Below are 25,737 nucleotides of genomic sequence, written 5' to 3' on the forward strand. Positions count from 1 at the left end.
AACACAGATCCATTCATTCATTCATTTTCTTGTCGGCTTAGTCCCTTTATTAATCTGGGGTCGCCACAGCGGAATGAACCGCCAATTTATCCAGCAAGTTTTTACACAGCGGATGCCCTTCTAGCCGCAACCCATCTCTGGGAAACATCCACACACACATTCACAAACACACACTCATACACTACAGACAATTTTGCCTACCCAACAAAAACAGATTTTTTTACTATTTAAAACAACATCTTTGGATATATTTTCTGCTGAAGATGCTGTTGTACTAAAAAAATTAAATATAAAATCTACACATACCTTACAAACGGCATTACAGAAAATATACGCAGTTTTAAAACCTTGACTTTTCTAAAGCGCGGTAAACCATGAACATTATTATCATCCCATGCCTACTTACAATTAAGTTGATTGAACATAAAACAGTTAAATTATCCTTTTAAAAAAAACTCAAGAATTGTGTTGTTTCAGCTCATTTTAAATTAGTAGCTTGAACAAGCAGCACAAATATATATTTGAGTGTAGGAACCAAGAATAATAAAAACCAAACAGATGACCACAGATTCAAAAATGACTTTCCAGCCAAAATGTTTTGTTTTTACCAGAAAACGAGAGAAGCAAGTGTAACATGTAACAAATTCATATTATATACAAGTAAATAACTACATTAAAATATAGACTAGTAAGCGGAAGTTCTAGAATCCAGAACTCTCTATTGAGGTAAAGTTGGTTTTATATTCCCACATTTGGGATTTCTCCTTAATGATTAGCACTATTTATTTGACTGTAAACAATAGTGTACTTTGATATGGAAGGTAAATCCTGCCTATTTTAAATAAATCAAATAAACATTGGAAATGAAAATGAAAATCCGATTAACAGTTTCATTTTAAAACACTTCGCAAAATATCTGCCAAAATTGAAAACGAATGAAATTATTTAATTTTCATTTCCAATGTTTATTTGATTTATTTAAAATTGGCAGGATTTACCTTCCATATCAAAGTACACTATTGTTCACAGCCAAATAAATAGTACTAATATTGTTCACAGCCAAATAAATAGTGCTAATGTTGCTTTGAAGTCATACTTACATGTGAATTCAGACTGAATATTCAAAGTACCATGGTAAACAATAGAGGTAGAATGTCACAAGTTGTCACTAATCGAATGTGCGAATGTAAAACCAACTTTACCTCTGGTGGACTTGTACAGTAGTCAGTAAATAATCAGTACAGGATTACTTTAAATCACTTTCAGAGTATACTACTAACATTAACCTATGTACTATTTAGTTATAAGGAATACGTTAAATGTTAAAACTGCCTGCCATCGTGTGCCTTTTATGCCAGTACATTTCTAGTGAACGATAACAGCTTAAAATCAATCAGTCATCACTCCTATGTGTGTTGTGTACATTGGAGAACTGGCAATGGTGTCGGTCTGGAGCTGTTCTCTCACCTCCACAGCAGTCGACGAGTGTGTGAAACATTATCCACATGAAGGCGTTTTTAACGAGACGAGAACAAACTGCATGAGCCATGTTTGTGAAAGTATCCGTGCCGATTTGCCTCCCAGAATAACGTCAAACGTTGTCCTCTCTTCCAGGCGTTGTCCTCCAAGTATTAGCAATGAGCAATCTCCACATAACCTTCCCGTGGAAACAAATACACACCGCACAGCTTCATGAGTATCATTTTGTTACACCTTATCCTTAAGTTCAAATATTAGCCTCGCTCATTCTGGTGTATCTGTGTGTGTGTGTATCAGAGGAAACGTCAAGTTTACAGTTCTCTGTTCGAAATCTTTGGATTAACGTTAGGTGATTCGCTCCCGTCTGTAGAGGGCGAAACCGAGCATGCGTCACCAAACATTTGAGGCTTTTAAAAACATAGGCTCGTTAAAAACAATTACTTTAGCGTGAATTGGTGAAAGAAGGTATTATGTATGCGCAGGTCGCCAGCAGGGTAGCTAATCAATTATCAAAATAAAAAGGTGACTTTAAATTAGTCATGTCTGTTAGACTTGTTCTAATATCCACACTTGGCCACTTGGAAGACTTGGATAGACAGGAAGTACGCAAGACCCATTCACTCTTTTTTTTTTTATTTATTTATTTTTATTAAAGCGTATTGACAAGCATGCAGGATTATATGATAACATATGTAATAGTCATACAAAATTTAGTGATGAAGAACATAGATTAAAAAAAAAAAAACATTATATACAGTTGAAGTCAGAATTAGACGCCCTCGTTTATTTTTTCTGTTTAACGGAGGGATGATATTCTCAACACATTTCTAAACATAATAGTTTTAATGACTCATTTCTAATAACTGATTTTTTTTATCTTTGCCATGATGAAATAATATTTTACCAGATTTTTTTACGTGACTTCTGTACAGCTTAAAGTAACATTTTAAGGCTTAACTAGGTTAATTAGGTTAACTAGGCAGGTTAGGGTAATTAGGCAAGTTATTTTATAGCGATGGTTTGTTCTGTAAACAAAAAATATTTAGCTTAAAGAGGCTATTAATTTGACCTTAAAATGGTGTTAAAAAATTAAAAGCTGCTTTTCTTCTAGCCAAAATAAAATAAATAAGACTTTCTATAGAATACATTTTTTTTATCAGAAATACTCTGCTCTGTTAAACATCATTTGGGGAATATAATATAAAGAATTATCATATTTAAATTATTAGATCTAAATGATGTTCAGATATTTTTTTTCATTATTAGATGTCATTATTAGATTTAGTTTTTATAGCCTTCTTGTTTCTCGTAATTGAAAGAGTTATAGACATTACTTTTGCCTTGTGGATGTGAAACTTCCCAAGAAAAATGATCAACTTCAAAACATATGGAGTGAACCATAGCCAGACCCATTTCTTCAGTATGTTAATATCCTCAAAAATATCTAAGTTCCATGTGACATTTTTAAAGGTAAAGCTTGTGTTTGCAATAGAGGTGCATGTGATGTGGAACCTGGTGTCACCAGTTCTTTCCCTGGCCAGTCCAACAACAGATTAAAAATAACAATTATAAATAAATAAGTAAGTAAGTAAATAAATAAATAAATAAATAAAAAACTTCTTGCATAGACTTACATGTACTACATTGACAGGGTAAGTGTGATGTGGGCATGGCAGCCTGGGCATTGCACTGGACTGATCCATGCTACACGACACACTTTTTTAATGCATCACAAAGCAACTGACAAACACTACACTTCAAGGCTGATCTTACAACTTCCACCTCCTCAACTATTGTTAAAGCTGTTGTTGTTTTATTATTAATAAAAATATCGAAATTATAATCAGTGTGAATATATTATAGTTATCACGTTTTTCTGCCTACCTCTTGGACTTTTATTACTATTATTATTCATTAATTTTATTTTCGCCTTAGTCCCTTTAAAAATTCAGGGTCACCACAGCGGAATGAACCGCCAACTTATCCAGAAAAAAACTCAACCTCTTGTAAACTCAAAAATAGAAAAGTAGTTCGTGTTAACGTGTAAATGAGCTAAATGTGTTAATAAAGCTGAAACTAACTTAAACCCCAAATGTGACCCTGTTGCAAGTATCATTTTGGCAAAAGCCAAAAATGCATGTAGGTCAAAAGAATTGAATTTTCTTTTATGCCAAAATCATTATATTGAGTAAGGACATTTAGGATATTTTCTAAATATTACATTGTAAACTAAATTTGCATCGCTAAACACTTTAGAAAACTTTCAAGGCGAGTTACTCTATATTTTTTATTTTATTGTAAGCTTGGTAAGCTTAGTTGGTAATAGAAAGCGTAGTTATTCAGATTTAATTCATTAATTAATTTTCTTTCAGCAGTCTTTTATTCATCAGGGGTTACCACAGCGGAATGAACCCTCAACTTATCAAGTATATGTTGTACACAGCATATGCCCTTCCAGCCACAACCCAGTACTGGTAAACACCCATACACTCTTACACATACACTATATATATATATATATATATATATATATATATATATATATATATATATATATATATATATATATATATATATATATATATATATATATATATATATATATATATATATATATATACTATACGGTGCATGTCTTTGGACTGTGGAGGAAACCCGAGCACCCTAAGGAAACCCTCACTCAGGGAGAACATGCATCTCCAAACAGAAATGCCAACTGACCAAGTCGGGATATCATTAATGTGATGTATAAATCTTAATTACCAAAAACTGCCTTTAATAGTTTCTTGTTTTATAGTACAGGGTAACAAATATGGGACGTTTGTCATGAAAGTAGACGTAGTCGAGTGTAAAGATCGCTAGAGTTGTGTATTGGGACATGGCCATTGTAGCTCGTAGGTAAGGGATAGTCTAAAAATTGGCAGCTACATTTATCTAGTCCTCAAACGAAATTAAACTACAGCTTGTTCTCTTTGTAAAAGCTATTATTTAATTATAGGTAACTAACGTTAATCTATTATTTGTCATCAAGGAAGCAAATACATTAAAAAACTAAAATAATAAAGCGAGACTGCAAAAAAAAAAAAAAGGGAATTTGACATGACCCCTAGATGAGTGTTCTCGCGAAAGAGATGTTATCGCGAGACAAGAAGGAGATGTTTTGAGTCTACATGCGTCTGTTTTATGACAACCTGGGTTAGTAAACATTGATGTTTTAATTTAATGTTGTTGTATTAAGTAGTCATTCGTAATAATGCTTTGTCACCTCAGACTATGTAACCTTACGTCATATTTATTTTGCTTTAGGTCATTTTGCGTACAAACACAATGTTACTTTAATGTCGTGTAATAATCAAATGTAGCGGGGGGGACATTGTGCTGTACGTTACACTCATAAATAGATTAAATAATTAGATACGTCTTCTGTGGAACTTTGTCATGACAGTGCCATGGTTTAATTGTAGTAAATATAATAACAATTATTTCTTGTAGCATAACCCACCATTTTTTTTATTTAACTACCACAATGTTACTACAACTGTTGTGGTTAATTTATAGCATTGCATTGATTTGTTTTTACAAGGATTTAACTACAGACACACACACTCACCGGCCACTTTATTAGGTACACCTTACTAGTTGGCTACCAGGTTGGATGCCCTTGTGAACTGCTATAATCCTTCGTGGCATATATTTAATAGGATACTGAAAATATTCCTCAGAGATTTTGCTTCATATTGACATGATAACATCATGCAGTTGCTGCAGATTTGTCAGCTGCACATCCATGATGTGAATCTCCTGTTCCACTACATCCCAAAGGTGTTCTATTGGATTGAGATCTGATGACTGTGGAGGCCATTTGAGTACAGTGAACATATTGTCATGTTCAAGAGACCAGTCTGAGGTGATTCACGCTTTATGGCATGGTGCGTTATTCTGCCATAAGTATAGTATAGAACTCCATGCCTTCATGTTGTTGAAGCAAAATTCTGACCCTATGATCAGAATAACGCAGCAGAAATCAAGACTCATCAGACCAGGCAACATTTTTCCAATCTTCTATTGTCCCATTTTGGTGAGCCTGTGCGAACTGTAGCCTCGGTTTCCTGTTCTTAGCTGACTGGAGTGGCACCTGGTGTGGTCTTCTTCAGAGATGCTTTTCTGCATACCTCTGTTGTAACGAGTGGTTGTTTGAGTTACTTTTCCAAACTGAGCTGGTCTGGTTTGGCGATCCTAACCCTCTGCATTTATCAGGTTTTGGTGAGCTTTCCACTTATCAAAAACCTGTTGTTAGAAACCTAGGATTTCAATTCGACAATGATCTGAAATTTAACAAACAATTAAATACAGTTGTTAAATCCAGTTTTTTCCATTTACGACTTGTGGCAAAAGTAAAGTCGTTTCTTTTCATTTTTAATGACCTTGAGGAGGTGATCCATGCTTTTATTTTGGGAAGACTTGACTATTGCAATTCCCTGTATGTGGGTATTAGTCAAAATGCCCTAAATAGATTGCAATTAGTACAAAATGCAGCTGCGAGACTTCTGACAGGTACTCGCAAGTTCGAGCACATATCCCCAGTTCTTTCCTCTGAGGGCTGGCTGCCTGTTAGGTCACGGATTGATTTTAAACTATTGATCTTTGAATCCTTAAACAATCTGGCACCATCTTACTTATTAGACCTGCTACATGTATACAATCCTGGTGGTAGGTCACTGAGGTCTTCTGATGAATTTATTCTATCTATACCAAGGTCCCGGTGTAAGCGAAGTGGGGATCGGGCTTTTGCTGTTGTCGCCCCAAAACTCTGGAACGGGCTTCCTTCCCACATCAGACATGCTCCAACTCTACCTGTTTTTAAAAAGCATTTGAAACGCCATCTTTGTTCTCTAGTATTTGAGCCTTTTTAATGTTGAGGGGTTTGCCTTATTTTTAATTGCTATGTATGTGATGTAGATTTTATTTTTAGTATTGATTGTGTTCAGCACTTTGGGCAACGTTGTGTTGTACAAAATGTGCTATATAAATAAATAAACTAAATAAATAAATAAACTAAACTGTTGCCTTTCTATCAGCTGGAACAAGTCTGGCCATTCTCCTCTGACTGCTGATGTAAACAAGGCATTTGCGTCCCAGAACTGCCGCTCACTGGACATTTTCTCTTTTTCGGACCATTCTTTGTAAACTCTAGAGATGGTTGTGTGTGAAAATCCCAGTAAATCAGCAGTTTCTGAAATACTCAGACCAGCCCGTCTGGCATAAACAACCATGCCACATTCAAAGTCACTTAAATCAGCTTTCTTCCTCATTCTGATGCTCGGTTTGAGCTGCAGCAGATCGTCTTGACCATGTCTACATGCCTAAGTGCAGTGAGTTGCTGCCATGTGATCGGCTGATTAGAAATTTGCATTAACCAGCAGTTTTGACAGGTGTACTTAATAAAGTGGCCGGCTAGTGTATTTTTACTGTAATAAAACTGACTCTTCTTGGCAGCCTCTTTATTTGACGATGATATTAATTCCATTCTGTTGTCAAATTAAAGCAGCTCCGCCATGGACTCGCAGTCATCGATTCTGGAGGAGAACTTGGAGAAGATTTTGAGGGGTGAGGGTCTCGAGTTTGATTCAGTCGCTGAACAAGTGGACCCAGTCACACTGAGGAAGAACGTGTGTTATATTGTCGGCGCAGTCATTTTCAATTTAAAGGTAAAGATGGTGTTGTTGTTCTTGCATGTGAGTGTTGTCTATTTACTGGAACAAGACTGTTTGGTAGCAAGGAATGAAACTGAAGGCAGCACAGTCAATGTGGCTTAATTTACAGTATGCCAGTGTTCAAGAATTATTCTCTATAGAAGAATTATAACTATACTTAGTACATGTGGCCATGATCTAGATATTGAAAGATGTTTTAAACCAAGTTTTGAAAATAGATCAATAATGAACAAAAATGAATAAATCTCATTCAGGAATCATTTTGGGATGCACATACAGTATTTGTGTCCTTTTCATATACAATCCACAAGAAAACCTGATATTCTTAGAGTTTTGTGGACTTCAGTTGAATGAATTCAGGACTTATGGAGTCTTTGTGGTAATGAACTGCAGACGAGACAGCAAAAAAAGTAATTTCTCGTAATGTGACAGAATGTTTAATTCCTTTCTCCAATCTGAAACCTATACTTATTTTGTACAAATAAGAAAAATGGCAAGTGGAATCGGACAGCTGTTCAAATAACAAACTGCAGGAGATCAATCCGAGCATAGAAGACAGATGCTTTAATAATTTTAGTTTTGAAAGCAGGCATGACTAAACTTTATATACTAGATGTCGAATTGCTCACTCTAGGTTGACTCATTTATTGAAGAGCGATGCACCATCAACATGTAGGCACTGTAAAGCGTTCCTTAACAGAATATAGATTTTGTTAGAATGTGAAGTTTTAAAGACTGCAAGACAAAATCTTTATTGGATGACTTTAAAAATGTCTCCCAGGAAAAAACATGAAATTATTACATATCTGACAGAAAATTTGTCATGTTTTTAATGTAGAGTTTAATGATTTCTTTTGTATCATCTGCAGATTTCTACACAAATTTCAGCCAACTTTCAATCTATTTCAACTTTCAATCTATTCTACTTAGGCTGGTTTCCAGCTATTTCCAGCTTGGTCTTAGCTGGTCAGGCTGGAAAATGACCAGCCAAATCCAGCTAAAACCAGCTTGACCAGCCTGGTTTAAGCTGGATATAGCTGGTTTTGGCTGGACTCCCAGCTTGGCTAGGCTGGTCAAGCTGGTTTTAGCTGGTCATCACCCAGCTTGACCAGCTAAGACCAGGCTGGAAATGGCTGGAAACCAGCCTGGAAGTGGCCAAAACCCCTCTAAAACCAGCCTGGTCGACCAGCTAAAACCAGCCAACCAGCCTAGGCTGGTTTAAGCTGGATTTTTCAACAGGGCACTGACAGTTGTAGGTAACTTACTTTACATTTTTATGGGTCAATGATGCTAATATTCTTGACAAATCCATCAATTTCCCCTTTCTGGCTGCTCTTTCTATTAATGAATTATGTAAAGCTTAGCCAAGGGTCAATTACTTATATAAGTTAAAACGCTGCCCACTTGTGTATATATAATCCATTTGTGTATTTATTTCATCTGTGTTCTTCATTTTACTAGCCGTGATGCTCATCAGCCTCTCAAGACATCATCTGTGTTTGCTTGTGTTGTACAGGAGGAAGTGTTGATGGTACAGGAGGCAAAGAGAGAGTGTTACGGCAGATGGTACCTCCCTGCGGGTCGCATGGAAGAGTGTGAAAGCATTCTAGAGGCACTGCAGAGGGAGGTCAGAGAGGAGGCGGGAATCGACTGTCAGCCAATCACACTGCTGCTGGTGCAAGAGCAAGGGCCCAGATGGGTTCGCTTCATCTTCCTTGCTGAGGAAACAGGTTAGATTGAATGGTTGATTGTGGAGTTGCACACTATTGCTGTGTCCCACATCGCATACTTAAACTACGCCCTAAAAGTATGTACTTTTTTGTGAAGGAAAAGTATATACTTTTGAGTGTGTAACAGAAGAGTATGCAAGCTTCGGGGCATACTACTTCCTCGTTAACAGATCGTTGTGCTGCTTAGTTATGAGCCCTGTCAATCATCCACACATCATCGATATTTCTGTCATATTTAATTGCCTACCTTATTGGAGAAGCAGCAGCAGGATAATCTGCCATTCACGAGTCTTTCATGCTGAGAAATCTCCTCAGGTCTTTGGGTAATTATGCATTCAGAAGATATGTCCAAACATATCTTGATATAAGTTCACATTGTTGTTGTTGCAGATGAAATATAACACAAAAAACACAATTTAAATATTTTCCAGTTGGCTAGACATTGATTAACAGTCATACAAACATCTTTACCGAAGCCTCTCTACTTGACAGTTGGTCTCGCCCGTCCCTCATGTTTGTAGTTTACTTACACTTTTCACTCATGTTTGTAGTTCTAAACGATTTTATATCCAACGCGCAATGTACTATAGGCAGAATCAGAGGTTAGAATATGGATGCTTCAACACTTAAATTTTTACCGGACATATTAAACCATCAGGGAATCTTTGGCATACTTATTTCAACATGGGACATACTAATTCTATTTTCAAATACTATTTAGGATGGATAGTATGCGGATTGGGAGGCAGAAATTATTTCGAAATTAAAGTTGATGTCGCAAAATGGTTTAAAAATATATAATATTGACATTTTCCCATAGTGATTTGCAGCCCTAATTCGTTTACAATGGGTTTTATTGTTGTTTACAATTAATGTTGTTTACAATGGGTTGTTTAAATGCACAGTATGTCATTTTCGCCACTAGAGGGTGTGTATTCACAACAAACAAAATCATAGTTTGATGATGCCGTGTAGTGGCACCTCATGTAGTTAGCACATGGTGTCAAACTGCAGTCACACTTCACTTTTAGCCAGAAGACTGGAAACGCAAGCCCTTGTTACTAGTTTCACATGTCACTAGCCGCATTTCCACTGTCGGGCCAGGGCTTTTATCGAGCCAGGCCAATCGCCCGGGAGGTTGAGTAGTGAGGCCGAAATCACGTGTTGTTTCCACTGTCAGGCTAGTACTAAAACAAACAAATGACACGTTACAGTACAGCATAACATTATATGTCTATACACACAGGCCTGTGTGTTCTTATCATATACACGTACTCGCCGACAGACCGTTGGCTTCTAACTTCGAGCGGTCTCGCCACTAACGGAGGAACCCAGCGCAGTGAGTGCACCCATCCAAAATATAAAACCAGAGAAATTCTCTGTTAATAACTCGGTATGAAGTGTATTTTATAACATCCTCGTTTTGATAGACGTCGTCAAACATTCAGCCCAAATGCTCCGGAGAGACCTAAAACATCTTCATTTTTCCCTATAGGCTATATGACACTTGATAGGTGATTCCCCTTCATTTAAGGAAGTTGCACATTATTCTGTGATCTTAAATAAAGGAAAGTGTTAAGCATTTCAGCACATAAGAGCAAGTAATAAAATATAGGCTATATTTTGTTGCGCTTAACAGCTTTTCCCTAATAAAACTCCTCATGTATTTAAAATTTCATTTTTAAATTGTAGCACGATGCGTTTGTAAAGCGGTGTTGCGCAGGACTGGATGAAAGAAAAGACGGTAGCCTCGTTTCTGCTTTCATTCACCCAAAAATGCTCTGTTTGCACGATTTGATTAATATCATCGTATCCAAATACTTTTTAAATAATATTGTAAACCTCTTCCGGTGTTTATTGTTTTTAGAAAATATCTAAAATATTTTTTTCAGAGAGGCCTTTGTTAAATTAAAGTTATATATGGCTTAAAAACGGGTTAATTTATGTATTGTATCTACCTACATTGTTCTAGCTTTTGTTTGTTTTATATTGTTTTATTTATTTAATGCGATTTTTATGTATCTGATTTTTGTAATTCTTTAAATTATTTCAATATAGCTTAGGCTATTTTATCTAGATATGACACTATTGTTTCGAGTCTACAAAAGTGGACACGTAATTTGTAAAGTTTTATGTCTTCTGTTGTATTCATATTGTGTATTATCTCCAAAATAAATAACAATAAGAAAGAAACGTAGCCGCTCGCGGCATCAACAGAGCTGTAAGCGAGCACTCTTTTGAAACATCAAAATCATTTGCTCGGTCTCACACTCGCCTACAGGCATAACGCACACGTATAACGCACAAACACACTTTTTAAACTTGACAAAAACTCTCGACAACCTTTACTGGCTGCTGTGTCTTTAACATGGTGTAAAGATTATTATCTTGAAACATCAATTTAACATCAATCAGATTTTAAAATGTATATGGGGGCCATGTAAGTTTGGTCTATCTTTACCCACTTTTAAAATACATTTGAAGTATTTTTGAGTAAAGTAAAAATTCTATCAATCAGGTCACTTCAAGAAAAAGCACAGCCATAAAGCGAAATGCTTCAAGGGTTTAGAAAAACATTGCAGTCGCGACACATCAACATATTTGGCCCAGTTCAGGCCCAGTTATGGGTTATTAACTTGGATGACACTTGGCCCAAATATGGTCCATGTTTGCCTCTTGTATGGAAGCCAGACTTGGTCCAGTCATGTTCACTGCGGCATGTGGGCCAAGCAAATGCGGATGGTGTGGGCCAGAGAATGCTATGGGGGAAGTCATCAAAATATATAACAATGTTTTTTGGATATTTAAATAAAATAATCTTGCACACTGTGCCTTGAAAATATGTAACCTACATCAAGTTTTACGTTGTTCTCTCCAAAAATGATTAAATATTTGAAGATTATCCAAATAACACACTGATTCAGCAAACATCTACTATATTTATAAGTATAACCATTTGTTTTTGGTCATTGTGCCACTAGGGGGCTCTCTAAAGACAACTGCAGAAGCGGACGATGAATCTCTGCAAGCTCATTGGTGGGATCGCAAGTCTCCACTTCCCCTTCGTGCACATGACATACTGTCCCTCATCGACGCTGGACTCAAATATCGCCAAAATCCCTGGTTCCCAGTCACACAACCTGTTGACTTCCCCTGCCATGTTGTCTGCCAAAGACTTTTCCTCACATTCATCTCCAGCAGAGCTGATGCTGATGACCGCCTGTGGCTGCTTATGAGCAATAATAACACCAGTCATCATCCTCGTCTTCCTATTGTTGTATCTTTCAGAACATACATCTCGAAGGCTGTAAGCAAACTGATTGAGGACTGCATGCCTTCGTCGTACATAAGCGTTCATATACGTGGCATTCTGGGAGTGCAGCACAATGGGAGAATTCCAGGCAAAACTGATGGGATCTGTTTCAACACGCTTGTGCTACTGGAAAACACAGAGGAAGGCGCTGAAATTGGCAGCCCGCCATCATTAGAAAGTGACTGTTACAGATGGCAAGAAGTGACCAATCAGGGTCTAAAAGCAAAGATAATAGAGAGGATTAAAGATGGGTCTGTTCTGCCATTTCAAAGTCTATAGTTTAACGCACTGCAGATCTGGTCCACGTGGAACCTGGATCTTCTACATGAGCACTGCTGCTTTGACTCCATCTGGATTGTTAAATGCATTATACAGGGTTGGCCATTTATGTGGAAACACCTTAATAAAATGGGAATAGATGGTGATATTAACATCCTGTTTGTGTCTTATTAGGATATGTGAGGGGGGACACCTTTCAAAGTGGGTGGTGACCATGGTGGCCATTTTGAAGTCGGCCATCTTGGATTCAACTTTTGTTTTTTCCAGTATTAAGAGGATCATTTGACACATCAAACGTATTGGGAATTTCACAAGAAAAACAATGGTGTGCTTAGTTTTATTGTAACTTTATTCGTTCATGAGTTATTTACAAGTTTCTCACCACTTATAAAATGTGTTCAATGTGCTGCCCATTGTGTTGGATTGTCAAAGCAACCCTCTTCACTCACTCTTCACACACTGATAGCAACACCTCGGGAGAAATGCCAGCACAGGCTAGTATCCGTAGTTTCAGGTGCTGCACATCTTGTATCTTCACACCATAGAGACAATAGCCTTCAGATGACCCCAAAGATAAAAGTCTAAAAGGGTCAGATCAGGAGACCTTGGGGGCCATTCAACTGGCCCATGACGACCAATCCACATTTCAGGAAACTGTTAATCTAGGAATGCTCAGACCTGACACCCATAATGGGGTGGTGCACCATCAACTCAGGCAACGTGCCAGCTTCAGTGCATAAAGAGGGAAACACATCATCCTGTAGGAATTTCAAATATCCAGTGGTCTTGAGGTTTCCACTGATGAAGAATGGCCTCACCATCTTTGTTGTCTATGGTGTGAAGATACAAGATGTGCAGCACCTGAAACTACGGATACTGGAAGCCTGTGTTGGCATTTCTCCTGCGGTGTTGCTATCAGTGTGTGACGAGTGGAAGACAATCCAACACAATGGGCAGCATATTGAACACATTTTGTAAGTGGTCAGAAACTTGTAAATAACTCATGAAAGAATAAAAAGTTTGGTAGAACTCTGCAGAATTATTTTGGGAGTATCATAACTAAAAGCTTAACAAAGCAAGTCTCTCAAATAATATATCTACTAAAAGACAGAAAGTATTACTGTACAAACTGCATTGTACATAAATAAGATGAACATTTTCATATTAGTCAAAGATATCACTGTAATTAATTTAAAAACTGATTAAAAATAGATTTACACACAATTACTCAAGTAAATAAAAATAATTAATGATGGGCTAAAAATCTGTGTAACTCTGCACGCGCAGATTCCAAGTGGGCCTAGCCATAGGTTCCCTACCATTGATATAAACAAAAGGACCTGCTTAATAATGACACTGGACTGAACTGACACTGTTTCAATTTACCAGAACGTCTATATAAAGCTGCTTTGACATACCTACATTGTAAAAAGCGCTATAGAAATAAAGATGAATTGAATTGAATGGGCCGTGTTTTGCATCTCTTGATTTTAATGTAGGTTGTCTTTCATTGAACAAAATGAACAATTGCATATATTCAGAAACAGTGCCTACTAATACAATAATAATGCTTGATAAATAAGAACGTTTGGAGTGGAGATTGTGATATAACTTAAAAATGATTAAAAATTCTGCAATCAAATTGACCTTATTTTAAAATACGACTCATTTTTGCGATTGTTTTAGAACTTCCGATTCAGTTTCCTATGGGAATGACTAGGAATAATGAACGGCAATAAACGGTCAAACTACTTGCTCTACAAACAAGTGTGTTCATGACTATACATAAAAATAATAATAATATAATAAGAAAATATCAGTTTGTAACAACAAGCAGCAGAACGAGCTGTTTTTAACGCCTAAAAATGAATGGAAGTGAATGAGACCGGATGTCTTGAGACAAAGAGATTCAAATGGTTGAACCTGCTCGTACGCAAACAATAAGGTCAATACTCACCCTTTGCTTGTCACAAAAAAGCCAGAGCCATATCACCCTGAGGCCCAAGACCAGTTACTCACTGAAGCTAAGCAGGGCTGAGCCTGGTCAGTACCTGGATGGAAGACCAGTAGGGAACACTAGGTTGCTGTTGGAAGTGGTGTTAGTGAGGCCAGCAGGGGGCGCTCAACCTGTGGTCTGTGTGAGTCCTAATGCCCCAGTAAAAGTGAAGGGGACACTATACTGTCAGTGGGCGCCGTCTTTCGGATGAGACGTTAAACCGAGGTCCTGACTCTCTGTGGTCATTAAAAATCCCATGGCACTTCTCGTGAAAGAGCAGGGGTGTAACCCCGGTGTCCTGGCCAAAGTCCCTCTATCGGCCCTTATGATCATGGCCTCCCAATCATCCCCTTCCACCGAATTGGCTCTATCACTGTCTCTCCACTCCACCAATAGCTGGTGTGTTGTGAGCGCACTGGTGCCGTTGTCCTGTGGCAGCCGTCGCATCATCCAAGTGGATGCTGCACACTGGTGGTGGTGTGGAGAGACCCCCCTCATGATTGTGAAGCCCTTTGAGTGTATGGCCATACACAATAAATGCGCTATATAAATACATTACATTTACAATTGATGGGAAATTCATTGTGTCTTGATGAAATTCTGATGAATGTATTACTCTCATTTATATGCTTATTTGAGTGATTTCAATATTATATTTATTTATTGTATTATTACCCATACCTGTGGCATTATTATCAGGTATGTGTGCTTTGGTAAATAAAATAGTCACTTCGTGCAAATGCAGTCAGAGATGGGAAGAGAAATTAGAAGAGTAGCATTAATGTCACAATGAGGGTAGATTTATGGAAGCAAGGCCATAAGGGCACCTGCGTTCTGTTCTGAAAGTCATGATAAGGCACACCTGCACGTGCGCCCACACTCATTTGTAATGACTTCAAAAAACATATAAGTACCCATGAACTTCAGCTGAACTTACAGTTGGCAGCTCAGTGGACAGTGAACAAGATATATTGTTGAGCATTATTTTTTAGCATCACATTTGAAACAGGAAGGAAAGACCTTTACAGGACATGGGTAGGTACCCTGAAAGACCCTGAGACTTTATTGGTGGCGGGCACCTGAGAGATTTGAAATCCCATTAGCGGAGAAGCTGAGGTGTGTAATGTGAAAAATTATGTGGAGTATTAAGACATAGAAGTGTATTTAAACTGTGTGCTAGCCTATGTTCAGCAGACACTTGAACAACCTGTTTCTGTTGTTACTGATGCTGTAACAATAGGGTATATGCCGAGCTAGTGCTGTTCCCATGCTGATACACTTCCGGTGACCAGTTATTGTGAACTTTTTCCCATTTTATACGGTTCCTTATACAGCATCGATGTTGTAATGTCATTAAATTTCATTCAGTTAAATAAACTTTAGCATTTATTTAGTTGCCCAAGCGTAAAACGAGACAAAAAGCTGTTTACTCGCACACGCCCGTCAGAATCGGCAGGCTAACGCAGAAGCTCCATTGAACATACTGGGGTAAAAATAAATGCTCATATTATAAAGATATGGCGGGGGAAATGTAATTTAATGCAGTGCTTCTTGTACAATCTGAGACCCACTTTAAATCGGATATCACTCAGCCAGTGGAGATCGCTGAATTTTAAAGAAAACAGAACTTAAACACACCGGATTTTGCATTGGCATTCAATTCACCGGAAGCGCTTAACCCAGGTTACTGGCAAATTAAAAGTCCTATTAGCATGCTTCGGCATATACCCCATAAACTGCTTTGCCTAAAGACTTCGGAGATCTCAGACTTTTGAAAAGTTTGACTTAGAAAATATTTTGCAGACCAGAATCTTTTTTTTCACAACATTAACATGTTTGAATTTATTTTTTCTGTATATAGTGATTAAATTGTGATCTATCCATTTAATCCCCACATCACTCACGCATTTAAGGACATTGAAATTGTGAAACGCATAATAGGACACAGTTTGATAGAATGATATGTGCATGAATATTTTAGGACTTTATTTCTGTGGCAACAGAGAACACTCAACACATAAGACTGCTATAGAAAATAATGATCAGTAAAAGCCACTGGCAAATCAGAACCCCCACCAACCCACCCACACACACACACACACACACACACACACACACACATACACACGTACCTTTGGTAGGTTAAAGATAAATAAATTGACTTTCCATGCCATTATGATTGATTCACTTAAATCCAGTTAACAAATAAAAGTTTGGATGTGCCGTGGCTTAAAGTCTATAGTGCAAGAATTCTGATCTCAGGATTTGTTTATCATATGTGAAGAAAAAACTGACCCTAAATCAGATCTCTTCACCGCTATTAAACAAAAGAAATGTTCACACACACACAAAAAAAAAAATTCAGTTGATGACTGAGGAGTTGATCTGAGCCTAAAACTATAAAACACAGTACACAGTTTAAAAATATATGTATGTATGTATATATAAATGTGCAATTATTGCGCAAGAGATAACATTATTGCTGCTTTTCATTTGGTGTACTTTAAGATATGTATACAGACAGGTAAATCCTATAGAATCTTTCTGAATGTTTTAAAAATAACAATATTGAGCATACATTAAACTGCCTTCAGACATCAGTCCTCCCTGAAAAAGTTCTTTAAAAGTGACTTAAGCAAATATCGCCACTTAACTCTGTGCAAGTGTTCTGCGTGAAAACGTATGTGAAAGTACGCATTTCTCCCATCAGTTGTTGGGATGTTTTTTTATTGTCTTTGCTTTTGTTACCGTGGCTTCATTGCTCTTCTGTTGGTAGTTTTACAAAAGCTACAGCGGCAAGTTCCTTGCAGAATTCCTCCAGAACTATCACACCCTTCAGCAGGGTCATGTGATCCACCCTATCAGAGAGAACAGAGCGGCATCAAATATACGCTCAACTAAAACAGAAACCAGCATTTTCAGTGTAATGGATGTATCATTTGCAGTCAAATCTCAAAACATAAATTCACACAAAAAATATACACACTCACTGGCCACTTTATTGGGTACACGTCCAACTGCTCGTTAACGCAAATTTCTAATCAGCCAATCACAACAGCAACTCAATGCATTTAGGCATGTAGAAATGATCAAGACCATCTGCTGCAGTTCCAACCGAGCATCAGAATGGGGATTTAACTGACTTTGAATGTGGCATGGTTGTTGGTGCCAGATGGGCTGGTCTGAGTATTTCAGAAACTGCTGATCTACTGCGATTTTCACGCACAACCATCTCTAGGGTTTACAGAGAATGGTCTGAAAAAGAGAAAATATCCAGTGAACGGCAGTTCTGTGGGCACAAATGCCTTCTTGACATCAGTGGTCAGAGGAGAATGGCCAGACTGATTCCAGCTGATAGAAAGGCAACAGTAAATCAAACAACCAAACGTTACAACCGAGGAATGCAGAAGAGCATCTCTGAACTCACAACACATCCAACCTTGAGCCGGTCGGACTACAGCAGCAGAAGACCACACCGGTTGCCCCTCCTGTTAGCTAACAACAGAAAACTGAGGCTGCAACTCACACAGGATCACCAAAATTGGACAATACAATATTGGAAAAACGTTGCCTGGTCTGATGCGTCGTGATTTCTGCTGCGACATTTGGATGGTCGGGTCTGATTTTGGTGACAACAACATGAAAGCATGGATTCATCCTGCCTTGTATTACCAGTTCAGGCTGGTGGTGGTTTAATGGTGTGGAGGATATTTTCTTGGCACACTTTGGGCCCATTAGTTCCAACTGAGCATCGTGTCTGCCGCAGCCTACCCAAGTATAGTTGCTGACCACGTCCATCCCTTTATGACCACAGTGTACTCATCTTCTGATGGCTCCTTCCAGCAGCATAACACTCCATGTCATAAAGCGTGAATCATCTCAGACTGGTTTCTTGAACATGACAATAAGTTCACTGTACTCAAATGGCCTCCACAGTCCCCAGAACTCAATCCAATAGAGCATATTTGAGATGTGGTGGAATGGGAGATTAACATCAGGGATGTGCAGCCGACAAATCTGCAGCAACTGCACGATGCTATCATGTTAATATGGACCAAAATCTCGGAGGAATATTGTCAGTACATTGTTGAATCTATGCCACGAAGGATTAAGGCAGTTCTAAAGGCAAAAGTGGGTCCAACCTGGTACTAGTAAGGTGTACCTAATAATGTGGCCAGTGAGTGTACGTTAACGTTATATTGAAACAAAATAAAGTAAATAATGCTTATCAAAAGAATAAAAGTGGGCTTACTATAGAACAAAAATGATTGATTTAGAAATGTTTGCATATATGAAGAAAAAAGCTTTGTTATGGATGTGACAGATGAGAAATTGCCACTTGTGAGACTTTGGTAAATCAAATAAAATTGTTTGAAAACATTGACAGAGAAATTCTTGAGTATTTGTACAGTACTGTAAAATACAAGCCTGAGTAAAAACTGCAGAAAACTGACTTTTTTAAGTTGAAGTAGTCATTTATTATGAGATGAACTTAAAAACCTTAAAATTGTCGATGTACACTTAAGGCCTGTTTCTCTCAGGGTGCTTTCACACCTGTGAATCGATTCAGTTGTTCCGAAACAGAGATTACAATTGTTACATTGTTGCTCTTTGCTCTTGGAGCGGTTCGCTTTCACACTGCAAAGTTTCTAATCGGACCAAAAGAGCTAAAACAAGTCACGTGTGAGTTAACTCTCCTCACATTGGCCAGAGTGTCAGGGTTTATTTTGCAGCGTCCCGCTCAGCTGTCAGGAGAGGTGGTGGTTTGGTGGTGATTGACAGGGTGCGAGCGCGCGACGTGTCTGAGGAGAGATGCGGTGGGGAGGGGTGAGAAGGGTGCGGGAGGATGCCTATTTGAGTTTTTTTGAGATTACCGGAAGATCATCACTCGTTTGCGGGCATCCGGAGACTCGCAAAACTTCCCACCATACTCATAATTTTCTCTTCATATAGCCGTAAGCCTATTCCATATCCATAAAACACTGTGATATAACCGCGCTCGGATCGGATCGCTTTCTCACTGCAATCGAACCGTTCCAGGGTTCGTTTCAATCAAGCCGAGACCACCTCATTCAAGTGATCTCGGAGCGATTACTTTGGCGCGGAACAGAGCACGATTACCCTGTTCACATACGCCAAACGAACCGCGCTAACTGGGCAAACGAGACAGGTTCCGAAACATAAGTGTAGGTGTGAAAGCACCCTCAAATATTGATTACATCTTATGTCGTCATGTTGAACTACATGCAACTGAGGCGAATTCCGCATGTTGTGGCCAACCCATTGCACATTCCTCTTCAATCGCACCACCTACAGGATATTGGCCTATGTTTGCACATTTGCATTGTATATAATCTACTCACGCCGATACTTAATTTCAAATTTGGTGTGAACCCAACATTACATTCCCATTTGGTGTGAAGCAATAAAACACAGCTTAAAGACGCTTCTCATATACAGAATGAAGTCACATGCATTGCTCAGGTGTGAGTTTTTCACAAACTTCAACGGAGTGTAAAAATCTTGACGGTTCTGTGGGTCTCGTCTATCAATTCTGAGCTTTATTTTGTATTTTCTATTAGATTCAATTCAGGTGATTGGCTGGGCCATTCTACGGCTTAATTGTCTTTCTCTGAAAGCATTTAAGAGTTTCCTTGGCTCTGTTTTGGATCATTGTCTTGCTGAGATGTCCACCCTGGTTTCATCTTCACCATCCTGCTAATGTAGATGTTGGACTAAAGCAGCTGATATTCATTTACAATGATGAAAGGCAGAGGGTTGCTGAATGACATTGCTGAATTTCAGCTGCTGTCTGGGCCTTCACTACTTTCCACACCTTCCTTTCTTCATGTGTTCAATACTTTTCCCTGCGTCTTTTATTTTATAACACAGCTTAATTTGTAAACTAATTAGTTTTGTTTTCTTTTCATATATGGACTTCTTTGGTTTTGACTAACATCTGGCGAAAATTTCAAGTCAACGGCACCTTTAGAAAGATGTATTCAGAGAAAAATGGTGACGTGTTCATTCATTCATTTTCTTTTCAGCTTAGTCCTTTTATTAATTTGGGGTCGCCACAGCGTACTGAACTGCCAACTTATCTAGCATTTGTTTTTACACAGCGGATTCCAGCTGCAACCCATGTCTGGGAAACATCCACACACACTCGTTCACACTCAAACACTACAGACAATTTAGCCTACCCAATTCACCTGTACCACATGTCTTTGGACTGTGGGGGAAAACCGGAGCAATGGTGACGTGTTCAATACTTATTTCCCCCACTGTATAGTCCTGAGTGCAGCGTATCAGTGTGTGATTTGTTCTGATCGGCCTGTTTTTCATCAAGGTTTTACACTCACAGGATTTATATGAGAAAAAGAAAACAATTGTGCATGAGGCTCACCGTATGGCCATTTCAATTTACTGAACTTCTATTATTCAGAGTTATTCAGTATATATAACTATTATATGGCACCTTTAAATTTAAACAGTCTTATTAAGAAATTAATTGATGTTCTTACATGCTCTCCTCGTCCAGTCCCATCAGCTGCCTCCTGATCACCACCAGTCTGTCCGTTACATTGGTGATGTTTTGAATCCTTTGCATTAAATCTCCTATTACCTACAAAAAAAAAAAAATAGTGTCACATTTTCCAAACACATTTTATTACATCACGCAACACGCCTTCACGTACAGTAGCATATATTGTACTGTATTTTATCTTTTAAAATGGTTCTCACCCTGACTAGAGTGGAGAAGAGGGATCGTGCTCCAGGGCTCAGGCTGATGTAAGGGTCTAGCAGGTACTCGTGCAGGTTGGGGTGAGGAAACACAGCTAACCTGGACAGAACTGACGTCACCTGCAGATTCAGCTCATACGGCTGGCAAGGGGAAACAGGAAACAAATCAGGAATGCAGAAACAGTTACATTAAATGTCTGAATACTCAATTCCGATTGGCTGGAATGTGTGCAATAAAACAGTTTAATGCAGATGAAGCAGGCAGTTTCAGTCGATTCATCAACATTCTATATTAAGGGTATCGGTGGAAGAAAAATTTTTGATTCTTTCACTAGTCATTCTGAATCGCTTTTTCGAAAGTTCAGAATTGATTCTGTATTCAAATTGTGGCCCGTTTCCACTGAGCAGTATGGTACAGTACAGTTCGGTACAGTTTCACAGTACAGTTAGTTTATTAGTTTGCTGGAAATTAGAACTGAATTTAAAAATAGTTTTGAAACAAATCTTTGCGCTTAACAAACAAAATTAATTATTTATAGGCTAATGGATGTCTGTGCGTACAAGAAGTTTCCCTATCCACGAGAGTCGAGGAGGCTCATCTCTCATTCTCGTGCTGTAGATGCTCTGTTTAACTGTTTTTGTTATTGAAAAGCTCAGTTTTTCCACTTACAAAGTCTGTCTTGTAAATAGCAAATGCGCTATGGCACAACTGACTCTTAAAGGGAATGGGAGATGAGACTCTGATTGGTTTAATCTCAAAACACACCTATTAACTCATTAAGAAAATAAGCTCAACCCTTTTAGACCATGCGCCACGGCGCAAAGCGAGTTGTCCGTCCTTAAAATAGTAAAAATAGATTCTGACACGCCCTTAATGCTTTTGCGTTCTGCACCAAGATCGTTAAAAAAGAGGCCTAATTGTCTGTATGTGTTCATAGCATGTTTTATTTATTTTGTTTCTTTATATATGCAAGATGAGGGTGTAACATGTAGTAAATTAAAAAAGCGTAATTTACAGTTATCAATATCCCATTGAACCATGCAAGATGTCACAATGAGATGTTGGCAAGATTGCGGAAATACTTAACGGAGAACATATTTAGCAAATGTTTTCATGAGTTTTCTCCAAATTTATTCACAACCAATTCATTTGATATATTAATATATTAATTTATTTAGCAACTGTCCCATGCAACTCCACTCGCTGACTTCTTCATCCTTTTTGTCATGGCAGTTAGCCTACTTTGCGTCGCCCCCTGTGGTTGCAAATGACAGTACAATGGCGAGAATGAAAACCTCCACAACTCACGTCTGTACATTAAATAATGTAATGGTTGAGTTTAGGGTTCTGGAAGGTGTAGACTTTAATTACTGTGATGATTGGGTTAAGGATTGTGGAAGGTGTAGACGTTAATTACTTAATTACTGTGATGATTGGGTTAAGGATTGTGGAAGGTGTAGACGTTAATTACTGTGATGATTGGGTTAAGGATTGTGGAAGGTGTAGACGTTAATTACTGTGATGATTGGGTTAAGGATTGTGGAAGGTGTAGACGTTAATTACTGTGATGGTTGGGTTTAGGTTTGGGGAATGTGTAGACGATAATAACGATAGTTGGGTTTAGGGTTGTGGTAGGTATACGTAAACTTTAATAACTGTGATGGTTGGGTTTAGAGTTGTGGTAGGTATACGTAAACATTAATAACTGATGGTTGGGTTAAGGGTTGGGGAAGGTGTAGACGTTAATAACTGTGATGGTTGGGTTACAAGTTGGGGAAGACGTAGACCAGGGGTCAGCTATCTCGGTCCTGGCTGAGTATACCTTTCAAGTATACTTAGTAAGACCATGATTAGCTTGTTCAGGTGTGTTTAATTACGGTTGGAGCACAAATCAGCAAGACACCGGCCCTCCAGGAACAAGTTTGGTGACCTCTGACGTAGACGTTAATGACTGATGGTTGGGTTTAGGATTGTGGAAGGTGTAGACATTAATTTCTGTGATGGTTGGGTTTAGGGTTGGGGAAGGTGTAGACGATAATAACAATAGTTGGGGTTAGGATTGTGGTAGGTATACGTAAACGTTAATAACTGTGATGGTTGGGTTTAGGATTGTGGAAGGTGTAGACATTAATAACTGTGATGGTTGGGTTTAGGGTTGGGGAAGGTGTAGATGATAATAACGATAGTTGGGGTTAGGGTTGTGGTAGGTATAAGTAAACATTAATAACTTATGGTTGGGTTTAGGGTTGGGGAAGGTGAAGATGTTAATAACTGTGATGGTTGGGTTTAGGGTTGGGGAAGGTGTAGATGATAATAACGATAGTTGGGGTTAGGGTTGTGGTAGGTATAAGTAAACATTAATAACTTATGGTTGGGTTTAGGGTTGGGGAAGGTGAAGATGTTAATAAATGTGATGGTTGGGTTACAAGTTGAGGAAGACGGAGACGTTAATAACTGCCGGTTTGGTTTAGGGTTGGTGAAGGTGTAGACGTTAATAACTATGATGGTTGGGTTTAGGATTGTGGAAGGTGTAAACGTTAATAACTGTGATGGATGAGTTTAGGGTTGGGGAAGGTGTAGACGTTAATAACTGTGATGATTGGGTTTAGTTTTGTTGTAGGTATAGATGTTAATAACTGTGATGGTTGGGTTTGGTGTGGAGTAGGTGTAGACATTAATAACTGATGTACAGCGCCATCTTGCTGACAACATGGTACCGAACCATACCGAATTGAACCATACCACTCAGTGGAAACAAAGCATTACATCACGACAGTGTGGGCCTCCATGGATGCAAGCTAGAAAAAGCTGTGGTAAAGCATTTCTTGTAGAAAGACTGAAAATTCTTGTAGAAATGCAGAAAGAATGACATTAATGTGATGCAGGGACACTGATTACAACACAATTGTATGTAACCAATGGCTTATCTTCTGCAAACACAAACTGTGAATGAATGTTGCAAATGAATGAAACATTGTGTACGACTGTAAAGCGAAGTGAAGCTGTACGGTTTTAAAACTAGTTCTCTGTGGCTCTGAACTAAAAGGAATTGCAATAAAATATTCAAATATATTTTAAGCAAATAATTGGGTCAGCATTATTATTATTATATTATCAGCATTATTTTTCTAATAATTCCATGACCTGTTCATTAATTAATCCTCACATTAATTAATTTACACACACACACACACACACACACACACACACACACACACACACACACACACACACACACACACACACACACACACACACACACACACACATCCTGATAATACTACTCTACCTGTTCTAGTATGCGTGCGATCCTGTCAAACAGGATATGTAGAAAGTGACCTTCATAAAAGTCTGTAGAAGGGTTGTTTACAGTGGCTTTAGCAGAATCTGGCCACTTCCAGTCCCGTACGAGAGCAGTACACTCTTTAAACTAAAAGAGAGAAAGAAATAACAGGAGATTCAGTGTTAGCTTGTTACAGACACAACAGCTTAAGTATATAACTGAAACAGATTATGTGTATAAAATAAAAACTCAGTGTATAAACTCACCACTTTGTGTGCATCATGAACGTATGTGTCATATCCTGCTCCCTGCACAAGATGGGATGTTTTTGCCTCTTGAGGCACTAAACATAAGAAGCTAATGAAAACAAATGAGAAATTATTTGAAAGTTTGCAATAGATTGAAAGCATTAATTTATTCATTAAAATCATTAATACATTGAATGATTCAGTTGTGTGTGTGTGTGTGTGTGTGTGTGTATATATATGGCTTGACATTAACTTTTTTGATCACAAGCCACTGTGGCTAGTGGATTTCCAACATTACTAGTCACTCACCATTTTCACTAGCCACACATTTGATGTTGGGAATTTTTTTATATATATAAATTTGACTTTGACATGTAAAAATACTTGATTTATATTTTGTAATATGTCCACATGCCTTCTCATTCATTTAGCTTTTTTGTGTGTGTTGTGTATGAGCTTGCTCAATGTGCATGAGCAAATGGGTTGTGTCGCATTGCAATTAGTTTTTATTTCACATGACTTTTTAGGGCTAAATATTTAGGATTTACCAAATTTATCCAAAAATACCACACCAAAAATAAATGAACTTTTATTTCTTAGCCACAAATTTTAATTAATGTGTTAAAACAAGCACAATATAGCTGTATAGAAGCAATTTTTTTATTTCAACAAAGCTTTTCTTTAAAAAATATTTAACATTTTAAAAATAATTATTGTCATGTATCAAAAATATGCACAGTAATCTGACCTGGCTTAAGGTCCCAGATCAGCAGTTTACTACACATAAATGGGAAGTTAACCTCATATTAAAGCAATGTAATTGAAAAAAATAAAAATAAAATAAAGATAATTATCCACATTAACAAAAATAACTGTCAAAGAGAACCCATCGCACCAGTTGTGTTTTCCCTAGGCACGGTTGCTTCACGCAAGTGAACCTGTGTCCGCGA

At 38.0% G+C, this 25,737-nt stretch overlaps 3 protein-coding genes across 7 annotated transcripts in view; 1 reads left to right on the forward strand and 2 right to left on the reverse strand.

Moving 5' to 3' along the window:
• The window catches only part of adam9a (ADAM metallopeptidase domain 9a), a gene marked incomplete at its 3' end in the record, with an annotated part of 58,073 nt that extends 56,274 nt beyond the window's left edge, over nucleotides 1-1,799 (reverse strand). Inside the window, 1 exon segment of the mRNA NM_001004678.1 lies at nucleotides 1,468-1,799. Within this exon segment, the coding sequence (NP_001004678.1) occupies nucleotides 1,468-1,549 (82 nt within the window).
• A 2,823-nt stretch (nucleotides 1,800-4,622) lies between these two features.
• Nucleotides 4,623-12,667, forward strand: nudt18 (nudix (nucleoside diphosphate linked moiety X)-type motif 18). Of its 2 annotated transcripts, none has more exons than XM_087263332.1 (4): nucleotides 4,623-4,674; nucleotides 7,025-7,187; nucleotides 8,710-8,923; nucleotides 11,905-12,667. In XM_087263332.1, exons 2-4 carry the CDS (start codon nucleotides 7,035-7,037, stop codon nucleotides 12,513-12,515), a joined length of 978 nt encoding a protein of 325 aa, XP_087119458.1. In that variant the 5' UTR covers nucleotides 4,623-4,674; nucleotides 7,025-7,034; the 3' UTR covers nucleotides 12,516-12,667.
• Nucleotides 12,668-16,464: 3,797 nt separating this feature from the next.
• Nucleotides 16,465-25,737, reverse strand: part of fhip2b (FHF complex subunit HOOK interacting protein 2B) — a 45,952-nt gene continuing 36,679 nt past the window's right edge. For 2 of the 4 annotated variants that reach the window (XM_087263899.1, XM_087263898.1), the window contains 5 exons: nucleotides 24,806-24,896; nucleotides 24,546-24,686; nucleotides 21,256-21,396; nucleotides 21,036-21,136; nucleotides 16,475-17,369 (listed from right to left, as the gene is read on the reverse strand). In XM_087263899.1, the coding sequence (XP_087120025.1) occupies nucleotides 17,267-17,369; nucleotides 21,036-21,136; nucleotides 21,256-21,396; nucleotides 24,546-24,686; nucleotides 24,806-24,896 (577 nt within the window). In that variant the 3' untranslated portion in view covers nucleotides 16,475-17,266. 4 annotated transcript variants of the gene reach the window in all.

Source organism: Danio rerio, chromosome 8, assembly GCF_052040795.2.
Source record: "Danio rerio strain M-AB ecotype USA chromosome 8, GRCz13ab, whole genome shotgun sequence".
NCBI lineage: Eukaryota > Metazoa > Chordata > Actinopteri > Cypriniformes > Danionidae > Danio > Danio rerio.

Coding starts and splice junctions, on each gene's coding strand:
- nudt18 (XM_087263332.1), top strand. CDS start 7,035: ATGGACTCGCAGTCATCGATTCTGGAGGAGAACTTGGAGAAGATTTTG. Junction 7,188..8,709: donor CAGTCATTTTCAATTTAAAG/GTAAAGATGGTG, acceptor TGTGTTGTACAG/GAGGAAGTGTTGATGGTACA. Junction 8,924..11,904: donor CTTCCTTGCTGAGGAAACAG/GTTAGATTGAAT, acceptor TTGTGCCACTAG/GGGGCTCTCTAAAGACAACT.